The 20,987-nt window shown below is 34.3% G+C and overlaps 1 protein-coding gene across 2 annotated transcripts in view; it reads right to left on the bottom strand.

The window, feature by feature from the left end:
- Positions 1-20,987, bottom strand: part of LOC114334629 (glucose dehydrogenase [FAD, quinone]-like) — a 65,850-nt gene that overhangs the window by 1,629 nt on the left and 43,234 nt on the right. For both annotated transcript variants that reach the window (XM_028284712.1, XM_028284713.1), the window contains 2 exons: positions 10,479-10,922; positions 10,065-10,423 (listed from right to left, as the gene is read on the bottom strand). In XM_028284712.1, the coding sequence (XP_028140513.1) occupies positions 10,065-10,423; positions 10,479-10,922 (803 nt within the window). The remainder of the gene's footprint in view (positions 1-10,064; positions 10,424-10,478; positions 10,923-20,987) is intronic.

Consider the following 20,987-nt stretch of genomic DNA (forward strand, 5'->3'; position numbering starts at 1 on the left):
TCCAAAATTTTAAATATGGACGACGTCATGAAGATCACAATAAAAACTGTGAATTCAATCAGAGTGCGAAACTTGTAACGACGTCTTCTTAAAGCGCAATGGAAAGCTAGCGACCCTGCGGAACACACTGACGTACATCGGCATACAGATGCGAAATAGTTGAGCCGTGGAACATTTTTAGATAGGTTCCAGGAGTTGCTTCCCGAAATAATTTCTTTTCTAGAAGAACGGGGGGAAGACGCTCATTTACTTCAAAACGAAAAATGGCTCGGTGATCTGTCTTTCGTATCGCAAATCATTTGAACCTCCTTAAGTTGGAACTACAGGATAAAAATAAAACAATTATAGATATGATGAGCACAGTACATTCTTTTGTCAACAATTTGAAATTATTGATTAATCAAATGAACAGAATGGATTTAAAGAACTTTTCACCGTTGAAAAAATGATATCCGCTCATTTGAATTATGTTTATCAGCAGACGGACGGAGATGCAAGCAGTTCATAGCGAGTTTGAAAGACGCTTCGCTGATTTAAAAAAAAAAAACTGACAGATATTGTAACATTCATGGCTAATTCATTTTCTTGCGAAGTGATGTAAAAAATTGCCATTTAAATATCCATTACTTTCAATATGGAGATTATGTCCGTCCAAAATGAGGTACTAAAAATAATTTCGGATATACTCCTTAATGGCGTAGGCGCAAAATCTTGGTCTAATACAATTTAAATGCATTCATTTTTTTCAAATCCTAAGAAAACTAATAAGTGTTTTTGAAAAATGTATACACAGAATGAAATATTACATTATTACCGAATGAAAACTAATAAGTGTTTTTGAAAAATGTATACACAGAATGAAATATTACATTATTACCGACGCCCGAAAGTCGCTGAAAACTCCTATAATCCTCATTTTAAAAAGTTACAGGGTTGAAAAAAAGAGAAAATTTAGTGTGATTTTTATTTTCAAATATGTCAATTAAAAGAAACGTTTTGTTTATTCTAGGAGACTTCTGCCCTCGGTAATAATGTAACCTTTCATTCTGCGTTTAAATTTTTCAAAAATACTTATTAGTTTTCCTACAAGATGCCTATCCCCTTAAATCCAGAACGACCGATACGAAATTGGTCTTTCATATCGTCTGACAAATATTCGTCTTTGAAGCAAATAGCTTTGTAGCTCACAGCATTCTTTGGATCAACGTACTTGTGTGAGTCTGCATTTTCCCAAATTGAGGTAGTGACATCAAAGTATCGTAATCAACTAACTGACTAATATCTCTGATTATATGAAAAACTACTGGATGATATGCAGTGCCATGCATTAACATTCAAATAATAAGATGAAAAACATGACTTTAATTACAACTCTCTGTAGTTACAACTATCAAATAGAAATGTGCAATAAAGTTTTTTATTTTCAAAATTGTTTTTTTTTACTAGCAGTCGATCGCTGGACGCTTGCAGTTTATGTGGTAGATCCCACTCAGTACAAGTCTGAGCACCACTGCCATAGAGGGTTAACGAGCATGAAACATACATTAAGAACAGAGAAATCCCAGATATGCAAACATGCCTGAGACAACGAGGACACAGTATATTGAAAAGATGCATCAAAAATCATGAAGGAACGGACACGAAAAGGAGAAAAGTCAAAGAAGCAGCCCTCATCCTACTCTAGAAAGAAAAATATGTAGCAGATACATCAACACAATGCAGCAGGCTTTGGTTACCAATATGAAAGAATAAGTCAAGAAGAAGAAAATACCAACAAGAGCCGAATGAAGAACGCACCATCGAAAGTTTCATACCTAGTGTGACCAACTCCAATTCAGTCGAATCCGGGACAAGGCTGAAAAAAATACCTGAAATCCGGGACATCTCAATGAAAATCAGGCCATTTTTTTTAGAAGACAATACCTAAAATACAGAAACGAAAAAAAGTCCAACGTTTTAGTTTTCGTAGAACTATAATACCACGATATATAATTCATGCGTTCTGGATGTAGTATGGTATAGTTAGACCCAAACCCAGACATCCAAAGTGAAAGTTATCCTCCAACACCAAATTGTTCTATATGGTCTACATAATGTTCAGAAAAAAGTCACACCATTTTGAGCATCGGGTTTGGGGGGGGAGAGGGGGGAGAAATCTGTAAATTCGTAGTTTTTTAGGTTTTTCGTCAATATTTCTAAAACTATGCGGTTTAGCATGAACAACCTTCTATACAAAATTGTTCTATATTAAATTTGAAATAAAAAAGGTCCTATGCATAACCCTTATAAAATGAACGGTTCCAAAGTTACAGAGGTAGTATAGTATAATTGGTCCAAAAAAGGCCTAACCCGGACATCCAAAGTAAAAGTTTTTATTCAACACCAAATTGTTCTATATGATCCACATATTGTTCAGTAAAAAGTTACACCATTTTGAGAGTCCGGTTTGGGGGGAGATGGGGAAGAAGTCGGTAAATTAGTAGTTTTTTTAGGTTTTTCGTCAATATTTCTAAAACTATGTATTAGCGAAAAGAATGTTCTATAGAAAAATGTTCTACATAAGATTTAAAACAAAAAAGATTCTATACATAATTGTTATAAAATCAACGGTTCCAGAGTTACAGAGAATGAAAAGTGGAGATTTTCGATACTTTTTATATTTACCGATTTCTCTACCCTCTTCCCCCCCAAACCCGACGCTTAAAATGGTGTGAATTTTTTCTGAACATTATGTGGACCATATAGAACAATTTGGTGTTGGAGGATAACTTTCACTTTGGATGTCTGGGTTTTTGGTATAGTTATACCATACATTGCCCAAAAAATATAAAAAGTATCGAGCTCCTCGACTTTTCACCCTCCGTAACTCTGGAACCGTTGATTTTATAACAATTATGTATAAAACATTTTTTGTTTTAAATTTCATGTAGAACATTTTGTATATAACATTGTTTACGCTAAAGCATAGTTTTAGAAATATTGACGAAAAACTTAAAAAAAACTAATAATTTACCGACTTCTCCCCATCTCCCTCTCAAACCGGACGCTGAAAATGGTGTAACTTTCTACTGAACAATATGTAGACCATACAGAACAATTTGGTGTTGGAGGAAAACTTTTACTTTGGATGTTTGGGTTAGGCCTTTTTTTGGACCAGTTATACTATACTACCTCCGTAACTTTGGAACCATTCATTTTAGAAAGATTATGCATGGGGCCTTTTTTATTTCAAATCTATTGTAGAACAATTTTGTATAGATGGTTTTTCATGCTAAACCGCATAGTTTTACAAATATTGACGAAAAACGTAAAAAACTAGGAATTTATCAATTTCTCGCCCCTCTCCCCCCCACACCTGACGCTCAAAATGGTGTGACTTTGTTCTGGACATTGTGTGGATCATATAGAACAATTTTGTGTTGAAGGATAACTTTCACTTTGGATGTCTGGGTTATGCCAACTTTTGGATCAACTATACTATGCTAATGTGGTAATGTGGTATTAGTATTACACTCTAGAAATTGTCCACTTTTTTTCTTCCCACCAATTCAATTTGATGTGAATTCTGAGAAGAATAACGTATTCGAAATTTCAAAAGACAATTTTACCAAAACATTGAAAATTGCGAACAAGAAGTAGAACTAGTGGAAAAGTACATTTACTTGGGTCATGAAATTAGAATTGGCAGAGATAACCAAACATGCGAAATAAAAAGAAGATTAACTCTTGCTTGGGCAGCCTACGGAGCTCTGAGAGACATATTTAGGAGCAGTATACCGATCGGTTTAAAAAGACAAGTGTTTGACCAATGTGTGCTACCGGTAATGACTATGACATATGGAGCAGAGACACTGACTCTAACCAAGGCAACAGCGTCGAAAATGCGGGTTGCTCAAAGGCGCATGGAAAGATCCATGCTGGGCGTAACTCTACGGGATAAAATAAGAAATGAAGATCTCAGACAAACAACCGGTATCGCAGATGTTGTAGAACGTATCACCAGGCTCAAATGGAACTGGGCAGGACACGTCGCCAGGCTGAAAGATTCAAGATGGGCACGAAAGCTGATGGAGTGGAGACCAAGAGAAGATAAACGAAGTAGAGGAAGGCCGCCTACACGATGGGCAGATGATATCAGGCGGATTAGTAAAAACTGGCAAAAATCAGCACAAAACCGTGAAGTGTGGAAACAATTGAGGGAGACCTATGTCCAGCAGTGGACGTGAAATTGGTTGGATGATGATTGAAAATTTGGATGGCCCAGAAGCCTTATCCGGGACGCCGGGACACGACTTCGGAATTCGGGCCATGTCCCGGATTTTTCGGGCTAGTTGGTCACACTATTCATACCCAATACATATGCAACGCACAACACAACTCAACCAAAGATTAAATTTTTAATTTGATTAAACATAAGGTCAGGTGGGGAAACTGTGCATTCGGGGTAAGTGTGTTAAGTCAAAATATATTTTAATATGGTTATATACTAGTATCGCCACCCATGATTTGTTAAAGAAGAATACAAATGCTTACAAGGTCAACTGAAACTAAGATTAGCTTTGCTTTCATTTAACTATAGTTTGTTTTTTAACCAAGAGGAGTGATTCAAATTTACCGTGCCGTAATGCTTGTTTCTAATTGGTCCAAATGTAGGCAAGTTTACTCCACTGTTATCAAATTTTGACACTAATGACATTTATGAAATTTTGGCACTTCTGTCATTCTATAGGTTAATTAAGTCTATCGGCGATTTTTTGTGTTTTCTGCATTATTCCTTTAATTTTTAGATTTTTAGTCTACTTTTATATAAAAATAGTTCTTTTTAGAACTCTTTAGCGATGTGTTAGTATAATATAATATGTATGGATTATCATCGAAAGCTGATATGATCAACGAAAAAAATAAGATGAATTTGGTGACTTTTCTAGTAACTTTCTTGGGTGTGAATCTGCCTTTTTAGTTTACTCCTCCTGGTTAAAAAATCAACATAGAAAATAGAAAAGTGTCCTTCTGTCTGGACCTAACGTTAAGTGCGTGTTTCAGGCGAGACGTGCTATTTAAAATCAAGTACCATCGGCATTCTCTGTTAAATTTTAAAACTTTTTTTTACTCTTAAAACTTTTTTGCACTTTTAAAGTACATACACACCCAGATTCCATTTTTATTGATTCATGGCTAAAAAATAAATCGAAGACACACTTCCACCATTTGAAGGGGGAAGTGTGTACTACGGAAATAGTTTAAAAAAAATTAAAATATGGTGACGTCATTGCCGTGGAAAGTTATAAAATGAAGCAGTTGTAGGTGATAAGTACATATTCAAATTATATATTAAAATATTAGCTTCAAATCTGACTTGGTCTCAAAATGCGGTATGTAAATTTCGTCGCCTTAATACTATAAGTTAATAACTCGAAATTAGTAGTTCTGAGATAAACGGGTTTAAAGATTTTAAAGATATTTGTGCTGCTACCATGATGTTGGTAAATACGGAATTCATTCTGCAGCTCTAAAATACTGTTCCTTACCTTTTTGGCTAATGATCTATTTAGGAATACGGTGCAAAATTTGTTTTCCAATATGGAAAATAACATGAAAAATTAAAGTTATCAACTTATGTTATCATTAACATTATTTGATAATGTCGCATGTCGTGCCAAGTTGCATCTAAGTGAACTTTTTATAATAATAATAATAATAGTCTCCCGCTTTATACCGCTTTGGCTTTGGGAGTATAGCAGGGTAGTCTGCTATATCTAGGGCCTACGATATACAAGGAAGGTAGCAGGGCCAGTGCTAGGCTTCAACGCCTATTATTACCCCTGGTTTTACCCAAGGTACTCATTTTATTCAGGCTGAGTCGACCTGGGGCCTATAGACATTTTAAAAATGTCTAGTTGTTTTTGCCGGCGATAGGATTTGAACTCCGGACCACCGGCACGCGAGCCAAGCACACTACCGCGTAGCTACGCCGGCCCTGTGAACTTTTTAACAAAACTAATATTTGAAGCATTATTTTGGTGAAAATTAGCCCTCTGCCATTTGGGTTGCCAGCTCTGCTAACAATTCTCGAATTTTTGCATTAATATGAACCGAGTAAACAGATAGAAATTACGTGGTAAGCTCAATGGTTTCAGAAAAATACGTGCTACAACTAGATAACTATAGTTAGCTAGTTTTAGCATTCAGTGTATGTCGTATTCACAATTATTTCGATTAAACAATAACATGATAACTTATCTTGTCAAGTTTTAGCACTGAATATTAGGGACATTTGAGTTTTATCAACTTTCGTCAATCATAAATAAATACTTAACCCGTTTGGAGCGAGTTATCAAGTTTTTACAAAATATGGAGACAAATAAAATACATCTTGTGAACTAGTTATGTTAAGAACGTCCATTTTAGAGTTATCAAGTTATAGTACTAAGGCGACGACATACTAACTTTTAATATTTTGCTACACACTTACCCCACCTGACCTTATTATTTTTATAACAGATTACTAGATTCTTGCCATATTAAAAAAAAATGATAATGGAATTTAATTTAATTTAAATTTTTTTTCAACAATCACAACTACGATACAGATTACACAAACTAACATATCCCTGGTGGCAGTAACATAATAATTTCAAACAACGTTTTTTCAACCACAGATTGCTAGGACCATAAGATCGACACCAAAATTTCATTTGTATATGGAAAGTACATAATACATATATAACCTAAAAGATCCGGTTATGAAAATTTCCCAGAATTTTCAAACCTATTTTTTTTAATTTTCTGAGGACGATCTTTACACCAACAATTAGGGCTCAATCCCATATAAACAAAATACTAAATTAAACATGCCACAAGAAAACAGTTTCAGAACCTTGCTAACATCACAAATCATTCCGTTGTAGCCTTGATTCGGTAGTAACATAGGTGCTACTTTATGGAATGTCAAAAAATACAAGATCCTTTGTAAAAGGTATATTTAAAATACCCCAATAAGGGTTACATCACAAAACAAAACGTTTTCGGATTAATAAGTAATCCATCATCAGTGTTAAGCCCTAAAATAGTAAGTATAACCTAATTAATAATAGAAAATGTGATAAAAGTTGACGAAGGTTAAGAATTGACACAGGCCATACTTACAATAGCATGCATGCGTGAGCCACCAAAAAGTTATGGGTGAAAACCCTTTGAAAGTTGTAAGATGTTAAATGATACTACATAGATATTATTGATAATGATGATCGATGTTGCTAATATTCCTGGATATAACCCAGGTTACAGGGCAACACAGGACTCTAACCCACGTGGATATGATTTGCAAGGAATGAACCTTACATATTGAAAATTGAGTGTCAACTGAACTGACAGGTAAAAGAACTTCAGAAATATGTCAGTGACAGATTAGATTGTCAATGCAACGTTATGAACTATTTTGTTACTTCAGCCAATGAAATTTAAAGTTTATGTCGATGTTAAAATAAAACATTATCAAATATCCATATATTGGTGTTAAAATTATATAAAATTATATAGATAAAGTTGTGTAATATTTGACGATTAAACATATGAATATGTCATTAATTGATAAATAGGTACTACGAGTTATGCAGTCAGCAACACATTAATCTCGTAATGGTGATATACTTAGAATTTTTTTTGAAAGGCCTATTACGCACTGCGTCTAGGATATCAGAATTTGTTTAATATGTACAAAATGTACAATTCTAAGATAATGATTAAGGTGTGAGTGTTTTGGTGACTGATAATTTGATCTAAGTTGTTGAGTACAGATGAACTTGAAAAATTAGAAAGTGATGGTATATTTCGTTTGGCTGAATAAATTTTGTAGTTATGTGCGAAAGATAATGAGACTAAACACACTTGATAAGACTGATAACCCAAGAGACTCAACCACAGACCGACCCAAAACGAATGGATGAATAATGAAGAAGGGTGTAGGATCAGGGTGGGAGGATCTGGAGATAAACAATGTAATAAATAAAACGAATAATGTAGAAGTCTGTCTAAATTACTGTAGAAGTGAAAAATAAGAATATGGAATGATAAAATGTAAATAAAATGTATTGAGAGTTTGAAGTAGGATGTTGGGTATAGAAAATTTGTATAGAAATAAAATAGGTTGGATGATAGTGAAAGTCTGATGATAAACATAAGATGAGAGTATATAGATGATGTGTGTTATGAAAAAAGTTGTCGGTGTAGGGGTTGAAAATCTCTAAAGACCCTATTAACTATATGAATCGTAGTGGAGTCTATAGATTACAATGCTCCAATTGTGATGCTACATATATAGGTAGAACTTGTAGATCACTAGCTTCTCGTTCCTTAGAACATACTAAAAGAGAGAACACTTCAACTTTCTCACAACATCTCATACAAAATAAACATACTCTCAACATCCCAGAGGACGCCTCATTGTTACATAACATCTCTCAAAAAAACTTCCTAAGATTGGACCTGTATGAGGACTTAGAAATAGTTAAAGAGAAGCAGAAAAGTCCTAATTGTGTTAATCGCCATGTTTCTTTTAATCGAGATTTTCAACCCCTACACCGACAACTTTTTTCATAACACATATCATCTATATACTCTCATCTTATGTTTATCATCAGACTTTCACTATCATCCAACCTATTTTATTTCTATACAAATTTTCTATACCCAACATCCTACTTCAAACTCTCAATACATTTTATTTACATTTTATCATTCCATATTCTTATTTTTCACTTCTACAGTTATTTAGACAGACTTCTACATTATTCGTTTTATTTATTACAATATTTATCTCCACATCCTCCCACCCTGATCCTACACCCTTCTTCATTATTCATCCATTCGTTTTGGGTCGGTCTGTGGTTGAGTCTCTTGGGTTATCAGTCTTATCAAGTGTGTTTAGGCTCATTCTCTTTCGCACATAACTACAAAATTTCTTCAGCCAAACGAAATATACCATCAATTTCTAATTTTTCAAGTTCATCTGTACTCAACAACTTAGATCAAATTATCAGTCACCAGAACACTCACACCTTAATCATTATCTTAGAATTGTACATTTTGTACATTAAACAAATTCTGATATCCTAGACGCAGTGCGTAATAGGCTTTTCAAAAAAAATTCTAAATATATCACCATTACGAGATTAATGTGTTGCTGACTGCATAACTCGTAGTACCTATTTATCAATTATTGACATATTCATATGTTTAATCGTCAAATATTACACAACTTTAACTATATAATTTTATATAATTTTAACACCAATATATGGATATTTGATAATGTTTTATTTTAACATCGACATAAACTTTAAATTTCATTGGCTGAAGTAACAAAATAGTTCATAACGTTGCATTGACAATCTAATCTGTCACTGACAAATTTCTGAAGCTCTTTTACCTGTCAGTTCAGTTGACACTCAATTTTCAATATGAAAGGTTCATTCCTTGCAAATCATATCCACGTGGGTTATATCCAGGAATATTTGCAACATGAGTCCTGTGTTGCCCTGGGTTATATCTAGGAATATTTGCAACATCGATCATCATTATCAATAATATGTAGTATCATTTAACATCTTACAACTTTCAAAGGATTTTCACCCATAACTTTTTGGTGGCTCACGCATGCATGCTATTGTAAGTATGGCCTGTGTCAATTCTTAACCTTAGTCAACTTTTATCACATTTTCTATTATTAATTAGGTTATACTTACTATTTTAGGGCTTAACACTGATGATGGATTACTTATTAATTCGAAAACGTTTTGTTTTGTGATGTAACCCTTATTGGGGTATTTTAAATATACCTTTTACAAAGGATCTTGTATTTTTTGTGATTTATGGTATACAGCCAGCTACAGGAATTTTATTTTCCTCGTGGATTTTATGGAATGTCTTCAGTTGATTTACAGGGAGATTTGGTTATATCTTATTTGCATATGTCTTACATTGTAGTAGCATTACCAAAAAAAAAGAAAAAAAAATGGTTAAAATTAAATTCTCACACACTCGTTTTTTATTTTAATAATACTTACCATTTTAAGTCCTTCGACAAGAACGTCTACATCTTCAGTTTGGCTAAAGTAATTAGGGGCTATTATAGGATTATCTAGTGAATTACTGGTTCTTAAAGAAACTCTTCCTCTACTTTTAGGCCTCAGAACGAATGGATTGATTCCGAATGATGGTGTTCCTACATGGGGCGCAAACACTTGATTATACAATTTTGTTGGGACACCGGCACTATTTCCCATTATTGCAAAAGTAAGTTGGTTAAAAGATATGGCTCCAAGAACTAATTGTAGATCTGGATAATCTAGATTTTGATCAGCGTATTTCGACTTTACGAAAGCTACAGCTTCAGAGCCTCCAGGTAATGTTAGAACTCCCTTTCCTAAAACAATAATATTTATAGACAAAGTACCTACATAAAAATCATTGTATATTACCATTTACTAGGTATTCGTACCAATTCTGAGGTTTGAAAAAGTCTGCGTCAGTGAAGGTAACGCTTTCATTAACAAATAGAGCTTGAAAAACTACGCCAATATGATCTTGTAAATTGTATCCAACTTTTGAGTCCTTGAGGCAGGTTATACCTTTTTGAGTCAGATGATCTTGTGGACCAACTCCTGATGTCATAAGAAGTTGAGGGCTCATTATAGTACCTGCACTTAAAATTATTTCTTTCCTAGCATGGACTGTATGTTTGATTCCATATTTTATATATTCTACTCCGTGAGCTTTCTTGGTGGTGGGATCGATTAAGATTTTGGTGACTCTGGCACCAGACTGAAGATTAAAATTAGATCTATTTAATATGGGCTTAATAAAAGCTGTTGCAGTGCTACATCTTCGTCCTCGTCTTTCAGTGCCTCTAATTTTAGAAAAACCTGCAATAAAATAAAAGTCGCAATTATTGTTTATATATATGATACAAAAGAGTAATTAACCCTGGAACAGCACACTGGGGTCTGAAAAACCCAGGCACATGAATCGTTCAATGTAACTTGCACATGTCTGCGTCTTTTGGCGATCCCTTGCACGTAAATTCAGTTAACAGCCGACTACGTTGAGAGACCGCGTAAAGTGTGTTGGATAGTTTGCTGTGACGCTTTTTAGAATGGACCGGGATAGTGTGACGTCAAAACGTCAAATATTTTTCCAAACAAATCAAAAATCAATTTATGTTTGCCGTCTGTAAATGGATTATACAGGTGATTTGTGTAATCATTTTTAATTTTATTTTGTTTTAACTAGCATCTGCACATTTTTTCTAAAGACACAATCCTTGTTAGTCATATCAATCATATTGCTTTTAATTTTATAAATGTCACTACACAAAATCAAGGATTTATACACTACAATAGTACTTACTGCGTTTCTTCAAGTTCTTAACCAGTCCTATTTGGAAATATGGTGGAAAATGTACTATGAGCATTGATTGCAATCACAGTTACCCAACACATTACCATTTTGTAAAAATTAAACATCCTATAAGCAATATATTCGAATTATAAAAACGAAAACAAACACATGACAAACACCACGTGTTAATATTTGTTTTGTTTGGCAAATGATTCCAGAGTAGCCAACATTGATTTGACGTCACGACTATCACGGTCCATTAGAATTAGAAATATGCTTTATTGTCATGAAAACATGTTAAATTATTTACTAAAATTACATAAATCGTCAATATAAGACAAAAAAATAATAATAAAGTAAACAGAAACAATTAAATGCAAAATTTAAAATTTTAAATAAATTGCAAATTGCATAGTCTCGGGTAAAAAGTTAGGCTGCTGCATATGCCACCCAAACATAGATAAAAAAAATATACTACTCGTACAAAGGGTACTTACAGTAACTTCTTAGTTATTGATTAAGAAATTCTTCTACTAAATAATATGGTCTTTCAGATAGGTAGGCTTTTGTCATTTTACGGAATTTTGAGAAAGATGTTGCAGCTTTAAGTTGTAGAGGGAGATGGTTGTACAGTTTTTTTGCGGAATATAATACGGATTTCTTTACTAACTCAGAGGTTGGAGTCGGTAAATAGACGTCAAAGGTAGAAATTCTCGTGAAATAGTTATGATTCGGTCTTGCTGGAAAGACATGTAGATGTTTACGAATTAAGCAAACAGTTTCTAAAATATATAAACAAGGAAGAGTTAAAATTCTGTGATTTTTGAAGTAGCTTCTGCAATGTGTTATTCTTCTGAGGCCAAACATATATCGTATTGCTTTTGTGTAATTTGAAAATAACATCGGATTGGGCAGCTGTACCAGAACCCCATAAAAAGAAGACCATATCGAAGATATGACTCAAACAAAGAAAAATATGTCATTTTGGAAGATGCTAAATTGAGTTCCTTTGAAACAGATCTTATAGAATACCAAGCTGAAGATAATTTCTTCCTTAACAAATCGATATGAAGGGACCATTTAAGGTTGCTGTCTAAAAAAATTCCGAGAAATATTACAGAATCAACGGTACTGATCTGGCTGTTATTAAGTGGTAAGGGTTAAAGAGCTCCTTTATAAGATAATGCCACTGTTTTATCTAAGTTAAACGAGAGCAAATTAAAGTCGGACCAGGTTTTTATTTTAAGTAGATCAGAAGTTATAGTGGCATGAAGAGTTGCAATATTAGAGTTGCTCCAAGTGATGCTGGTATCATCAGCAAAAAGAAATATTTTTCCATCGATTTTTAAACTAGTTATGTCATTAATAAAGATAAGGAAAAGTAGAGGACCCAGTACTGAACCTTGAGGTACCCCACATACAATGTTTTTGAGACTAGAGTCTGTGTCATTTGCTCTAACCAATAATTGTTTCCTATCATCCAAGTAAGATTGGAACCAATTCAAAGAAATACCTCGAATTCTGTAGAAAATTAGTTTTTTTATCAATATGTCGTGATTGACACAAAAACGGTGGCAGTGTGAAGATTATTGTTGAGTGCTTGGTAAACGTCATGTAGTACAGAAAACATTGCATCAGTGGTACATTTGATTGTGTGGTACACATGATTTTGTGATAAAATGTTGTTTTCAACTAGAAAGGACATAAGTCGAGCTTTTATGAGTCTCTCAATAATTTTGGAGAGTACCGGTAGCAGTGCAATAGGTCTATAATGGCAAGTATTAGATTTTTCACCACCCTTATGAAGAGGAATAATGATGGCTGTCTTTAGGCACTCTGGAAATTTGCCTTACTCAAAAGAATCATTAATAAGTGAGATGAGGACTTCCAACACATTTTCTGGGAGATTTGAAAAAAATTTTATCGATAGACCATCAGTACTACAGGAAGATTTGCTTTTGATACTACTGATTGTTTGAATCAGTTCAGGTATATCAACTGGTTTTATAAAGAATGAATTCGAGACCTTTCTTGAAATAGGGAGATAGGAAATGTGATCTTGTTGTGGCAAAATAGGTGATGTAATATTTTTAGTCACATTAACAAAGTATTCATTTAGATTTTCAGAGTCTGGAAGAGAGATTTTTTGAGAAGTGTGGGTTTTATTTCGAAGATCGTTTATTATGGACCAAGTTTCTTTTGCAATACTTTTAGAGCTTCCCAGGCGGTTTTGATAGTACACTTTTTTAGCTGATTTTAGAAGTTTAAGATAGGTTGCCCTGTAATTGGTGATATAATCAGTGACAGAGAGGTTGGTTGTAAATTTCTTGATGTAAAGTAGTGACCAAGGAAAGTCTTGGAATGAGGTGAAGGCCCTAGCGCAAAATAGAACCCGATGGCGCGTTTTCACTGAAGCTCTATGCTCCACTTAGGAGTTCAAGAACATTATATAAAGTAGTGACCTCATATTTTTGTCTGATATTTTAGTTTAGGCTTAATTTTAATTAGAGGAAATGCTTTATTGAAGATACATACAAGCTTATCCAAAAAATTACGGAAATTATAGTTAACGTCCAAAGGAAATTGCCACTCAGAAGTTAAGCATACATTTTGGAATTTACGAAAGTTCCGGGTGGAAAAAATCCTGATTAAATGTTGGGTTTTTAAGGAGGGTTTGCTGAAGATATTAAACTTTGTATAAACTGCTTCGTGATCAGATAGTCCAGCATTAATAATTGTAGAGCGGACATCAAGGGTGAGAAATCTGAGACAATATAATCGATTATGGTAGATGAAGTTTTAGTAATCCTTGTAGGAGAATCAACGTGCATTGTTAGCCCATACGATTCAAATATATTGACTAAGGATATTTGAGCAGCACAAGCTGCAGCATAATCAATATTGTGGAGCTGTGGGTACATCTGAGCAGCAGCATAATGAATATTTTATCTTTTAGTGGAGCTGTGGGTACTTCGGACCCCAGTGTGCAGTTAAAGGGTGTTAAAAATTTGAGGTGATTTTTTGTTATTTGCTAGTATGGCAGATTCTAAGAGAAAATATTAGTTATATTACTAACAACAAAAGAATTAGAGTGAGATGCTGAAAACCTGTAGGCGAATGAAGATGAACCTGAGACCATCGAATATGATTTTGGAGACTCATCAGATAAAGACGATGATTATGTTCCTGAACGATAATGAAGAAGAACAAACAGAACCCAATATCTCGCAAAGAAATATCGCCAGTATACTGGGAACAATTGTTTAGAACATCGTACTGTTTAGAACATCGAGCTCAATTAAGTATATTATGTGTTTCAGAACCAAAGTTGAAGTGCCTGGCTAAGCTTAAGAAATAGTTATCTTGTAACACTATTTATGTTTCATTTTAGTTTAAAGGGTTTTTAAGAGACAAGTTTTATTTCACTGGAATTTTGTTTAATTTTTTTGGACATATTTCCATATTTTTAAAAAGTGTAATAAAAGCACTAGATTATGTTTTTTCACATGTATCAGATCTAATGAGAAATGTTTCTTATGAAATAAACATATTTTGAAAATAAGATATTTTTGTTTATTGTTTTGTAAAACACACCGCAGAAAAAATAAATAAATAACAATTATTACTAAAAAAGACAATTAGGATTTTCGAGACCCCCCTGTGCAGTCTACGTTAGATGAACGAACTGTACTGTTCTAGGGTTTAGATGATATTTTAAAAACTGTAGATCTTTTTCAACTAAGGTTAAGCTCAGATCATTTGAAGGGAAGATTTTTACACCTTTAGTTGAAATTTTTGCAGTACAAGAATGTTAGTGTAGATAACTGGAACTAACTGGACTACCTACAATCCATAATATAGATGTAGATAAAATATGGACGCAGACATTACTATTGACCAGATATTCACAATAAAACAGATAATGGAAAAATGCTGGGAGTTTTATCGTGAGCTTCATTAGATGTTCATAGATTTTAAACAAACATTTGGTAGAGTACGCTTGGCTAGACAGTGGACAAAGATGCAGGAAGTTGGCTTTCCCAAAAAACGAGTTAGATATATATATGAATGTGTATCGAACGGTTATGATGTAAGATCAGCGTTGGACAACAATAGTCAGAGACATTATTTGGAATAAGCAATGGACTAAAACAATGAAGTATCCAATGACAATGGCATCAGACTAATAAATCTACCAACTTCCCTTAACATGGTCATTGCCAGCACATGCTTCCAACGAAAAAATATTCATAAGGGGAACGTGGAGATCTCTTGATGGGGTTACAGTAAACATGATCGATCATGTTATTATTGACCCTAGACCTCACTCAAACGTAATAAACGTATGCAGCAGACGAGGGGCAAATGCAGACTCAGATCCCTACCTAGTGGAAAGTAGAATAAGAGCCAGAATCTCAAACATTAAAAAAGAAAAGGGATCCAAAATTGAAAAATATTAAATAAAAAACTTAACAGACAACAGCAAAAGGGCCAAATATAAAAAATATATAAAAGGAAGGCTAGAAAACAGACAAAAGCACGAGGATATAAACAGAGAATGGGAAGCGTATAAAAACATCATACAAGACGCTGCCAAAGAGACTTTGGGTCTACAAAAAAAGGTCAAATCAACTGAAGGGAAGTGGTGCGATGAAGAGTGTCGTAACATAACAGAGAGAAAAAATAATGCATATCAACGACTACAACAACGACATAGAACAAGACAGGCAGAGGAGGAATATAAAATGCTAAGGAGGGAAGAGAAGAAAATACACCGCAGAAAGAAAAGAGAACACATAGAAAAAGAAATAGAAAAAGAAATCCAAGAAATTGAAGAATTAAATAAACCAACAGAAACCAGAAAATTCTACCAAAAACTTAACAAAAGCAGAAAAGAATTTAAACCAAGAACAATGATGGGCAGAGACAAAGAGGGAGATATAGTAACTCAACAGAGTGAAATACTGCAAAGATGGACTAAATTCTTCAAAGAAAAGTTTGAACAAAACGAAGATCCACTATACGATGAAATTATACTGGATCAAACGGATACCGGAGAAACAACGGATACCAGACTGAAAAACAACGAGTCACCTGGATTGGACACCATTAGCGCAGAATTAATAAAAGAAGGCGAGACTCCCTATTGAATGCGATACACGAACTTATAGTGAACATATGGAACAATAAACAACTGCCACAAGACTGAAATACCGGAGTAATCATTTCACTACATAAAAAGGGAGATCAGCTTCAATGTAAAAACTACCGGCAATAACGCTACTGACTGTGGCATATAAAATACTGTCAAATATTGTGTATGAGCGATTGAGACCATATGCGGAACAAATAGTTGGGGGATATCAATGTGGTTTCTGTAGGCAGAAGTCCACAATAGATCAGATCTTCGTTTTGAGACAAATCTTGGAAAAGTCTAGTGAATTTAATACAGGATCACATCATCTCTTCATTGATTTTGAGAGTGCCTATGATAGTATCCATCGAGAATTTCTGATCAACGCCCTGAAAGAGTTTAATATTCCAACTCATCTCATTGATATAGTAAAAGAAACACTTAAAGTACAAAGCAGGGTTTGAATTCAAAACGCACTAACAGATACATTCCATGTTAGAACGGGCCTACGACAGGGAGATGCCCTATTCTGTATTCTATTCAACATCACATTAGAGAAAATAATTAGAGAGTCAAAAGTCAACACCAGAAGAACAATACATAATAACAAAAAGTGTACAAATATCGGCATTTGCAGATGATGTTGATATCATAGCTAGAAGCAAAAGAGAAATAATAGAAGCATTAAATGCTATAGAAAGAATGGCACAAAACAGTGGCCTAAATATTAATGAAATAAAAACCAAATACATGAAGGCCAGCCAATCGACAGGCCAAAGAAACCTACAGAATCTGACAATAGGAGACTATAACATCGAAAGCGTAAAATTTTTTACATATCTAGGTTCACTAGTTACCGCAGATAACAATGTCAGCGAAGAAGTTAAGAGAAGAATACATATTGCTAATAAAACATATAATGGACTCATTAAACATCTAAGATCTAACAACATCCCTAGAAAAACCAAATGCAAAATATACAAAACCCTGATAAAACCGGTCCTTATATATGGATCAGAGACATGGACACTGTCGAAAAGCGATGAGAACTTATTAGGAACGTTTGAACGAAAAATCCTTACACACATATATAAAGGAGTGAAAGAAAATGACGTATGGCGCAGAAGATATAATTTTGTACTATACGCAGCATACAACGAACCCGACGTCATAACATCCATAAAGATCGGACGTCTGCGCTGGATGGGCCATGTTGAACGAATGTTGGAGACCGAAACACCAAAACATATAATGAAGCAAACACCAGTAGGGAGAAGGTCAAAGGGAAGACCCAAACTTAGATACATGGAACAAGTGGAACAAGATCTGAAAACACTTGAGATTACCCACTGGAAGAACAAAGCAAGAAACAGAACAGAACGGAATGAACATGAATGGACTAAAACATTGAGACGCATTTTTAGCCCATCTCTTCAACTTAGCTCTGGAACACATAATCAGAAGAGCAAGAATCGAAAAACCGAAAAGGACCAAATTTACTGTTAGGATGTGCAGACGATATCGATCTAATAGGAAACACCAGATGAATGATGAAGGGGACTTTTGTCAGGTTCGAGAAGGAAGTAGAGAAAATGTGACTCCTAATCAATGAAAAAAAAAACGAGATATATGTGTATGAGCCGCCATAACCAAATCAGAGACAGGATCGGTCAGAACATCACTTTATTTTTCACCACTGACATGATCACTTTCACTTACAGATGACTTAGCAAACGATGACACGTTAGAGAAGGCAAACGAAGGGAGACTATGGGTTTGGGAAAGAAAAATCCTAGCAGAACAGTTTGGGAAAGAAAAATCCTTTGATGAAGCAGCAGAACAAAATAGGATAAGAACTAAAAAAGAGCTCGAAGAACTATACCCAGACGCCAACATCATAAAATAAATAACGTCCAGAAGTCTCGAAAGGGTAAGAAAACCTCAGAAGACATTCTGACCAAAGAACAGTAAGGCTGGTATGGGAAGAAGTCCCAAATGAAAGATCACGTGGACACCCTCGACTACGGTAGCGAGATAATATAGCAGGAGATCTGAAAGCTATGGGCATGGTAAAATAGATAGAGATTGCTGAAGACATAGAAGAGTGGTGGCATGTTGTTCAGCTGGCTAATATCCACAAAGGGTTATAACGCCACGGAGTAAGAGAAATAATCCGTTTTCATGACGCAGAAAAAGCGCGTTAAGCGCCTGTCATGTGAACGGGCTCCAAGTATGTAAAGATGCAAAGACACAGGGTTGGTAAAAAAATATAGTTCTCTCTTCAGGAACGAAATAGGGCATTATGAGTTTGAAAATGTATGCTTAAAAATGAATCCAGGTGCAAAACCTTTAGATTTTCAGCAAATATTTTAGAAACTATTGTTTTTTCCCTTTTTTTTTATTTGAAAACTTGCAAATTTACAATCTAGTCTGTACAAAGGAGTATTAAGTAAAACTGATAAATTATGTAATATTTTGTAGGTGTTGCCGGCCAGTGCCGGTTCACCTTAATCACCACTGTATTCACTAACACAAATGTCACTCACACAAGTCTTCTGGCCAATGTCTCTTGAGTCTCCGAACTGGTAATGGACGATTGGAAAGCGTGGAAATCAGCTCGTTGTTGTGACTGATACTTCTTTTTCTATGTTTGGTCGCATGCAGTCCTATTACGTCCTTTATGAATGGTATTTTTAAGTCCTCATGTAATGTTTGATTTGAAATATACCAGGGTGCATTTGCAATGATTCTTAAAGTTTTTGATTGGTATGTCTGCAGAATTTTGGTGTTTGATGGTTTCGTACATCCCCATAGTTCAATCCCGTAGGTCCATATAGGTTTTAGTATTATTCTGTATAGTGCCCGTTTGTTTTCTATGGATAATTGTGATCTTCTACCAAGAAGCCAATTCATTTGTCTGGTTTTTATTTGGAGTTGTTGCTTTTAGTTTTAATGTACGCTTTCCATGTTAGTTTCTGATCAAGGTGAATACCTAAATATTTTACTTCGGTCTTCACTGGGATAACTTGGTGGTTTATTGTAACATGTGGACAATTTACATGTCTGTTCGTAAATGTTATGTGAGCCGATTTTTCATGGTTTACTTTGATTTTCCATTTTTGGAGCCAGTTTTGTAATCGATCTAAATGTGTTTGTAGCTTGTTAGAGGCCAATACTGGATCATGGTCAAGCGCAATTATTGCTGTATCATCGGCAAACGTGGCGATAGTTGTTTCGTTGGTAGTTGGTATATCAGCAGTGTATAATAAGTACAAAAATGGTCCCAAAACACTGCCTTGGGGGTACTCCTGCCCTTATGAGTTGGTAGCTTCTGTTATCTTTTTCCATTTTGACATCGAAATGTCTGTCGGAAAGGTATGATTTTATAAGTAATGTTTGTTTATAACGGCATGTTTGTTTTGTTTTTTACTTAAAGTAATCTTCATAAAAATTAACAGCAAAAGGAATATAAACATACCGTCAAACAACAATGAGAATGAAAAATAAGAAAAAAGGGAAGTAGTAGCTATAGAAGAAAATTAAATAGGTAAATATTTAGTTCCGGAAATTGATTAAAATTCGAAAATTTTTATTTTAGTAATGTATATTTTTTGTATATTTTGAAATATAATTTTTATTAATTATCTGCATTTAGTAATAATCACTTAAATTATTATTTAACGAATAAGTAACCTCGCTTACTATGTATATTGCTAATAAAGACTTAACAATTCATAATAAGCTTAACTGTTTTATAATTAAGATATAATTGCCTGAAAAATATAATTTAAAAAATTATGAATATAGATATATGGGTCTAGGACGTTTCATCGCCGCCATTTCGATGCCGCCAGTTCGATGCCGATGCCGGCCGATTCATCGCCAGTCAATTAATCGCTATCTGATATATTTCCGAATTTTCGACAGTTATAATTATTAGTTATTTTTAGTATTAATTAGGAATTCTAGGAAATGCGAGATATGACGGCGATGAAATGGACTGGCGATGAACCGGCGGCATCGAAACGGCCGGCGATGAACCGGCGGCATCGAAACGTCCCATTCCGTAGATATATTATTACTGGTGACTATATTGATCTGTAGAGATATTTTTTTAAATTTTAATTTGTGGCCTAGCTTAACCGGACTACAGAATTAACAAAATTGTTCTTTGGCTTATAGTAGGACACAATCTTGTTATTTTGTCATTTTAACTCTTGCAATTCTTCGGGATCCACTTGTGAACAGCTCACCAGCTGTGTTTGTAATACGCCAAGATCATATATTTTTTCCCATTTTGTTGTTATATCTGGATGTATTGTACTGATAGTATATACAGAGCATTTAGTACAATAACTTCAACTGCCAATCACTGATTAAATTTGTAGATACCAAAAATCAATCATGTTGAACTCTATAGAAAGTCTATAATAACGGCAATGATAATGATGATCAT

This window comes from Diabrotica virgifera, chromosome 5 (assembly GCF_917563875.1).
Source record: "Diabrotica virgifera virgifera chromosome 5, PGI_DIABVI_V3a".
Lineage (NCBI taxonomy): Eukaryota > Metazoa > Arthropoda > Insecta > Coleoptera > Chrysomelidae > Diabrotica > Diabrotica virgifera.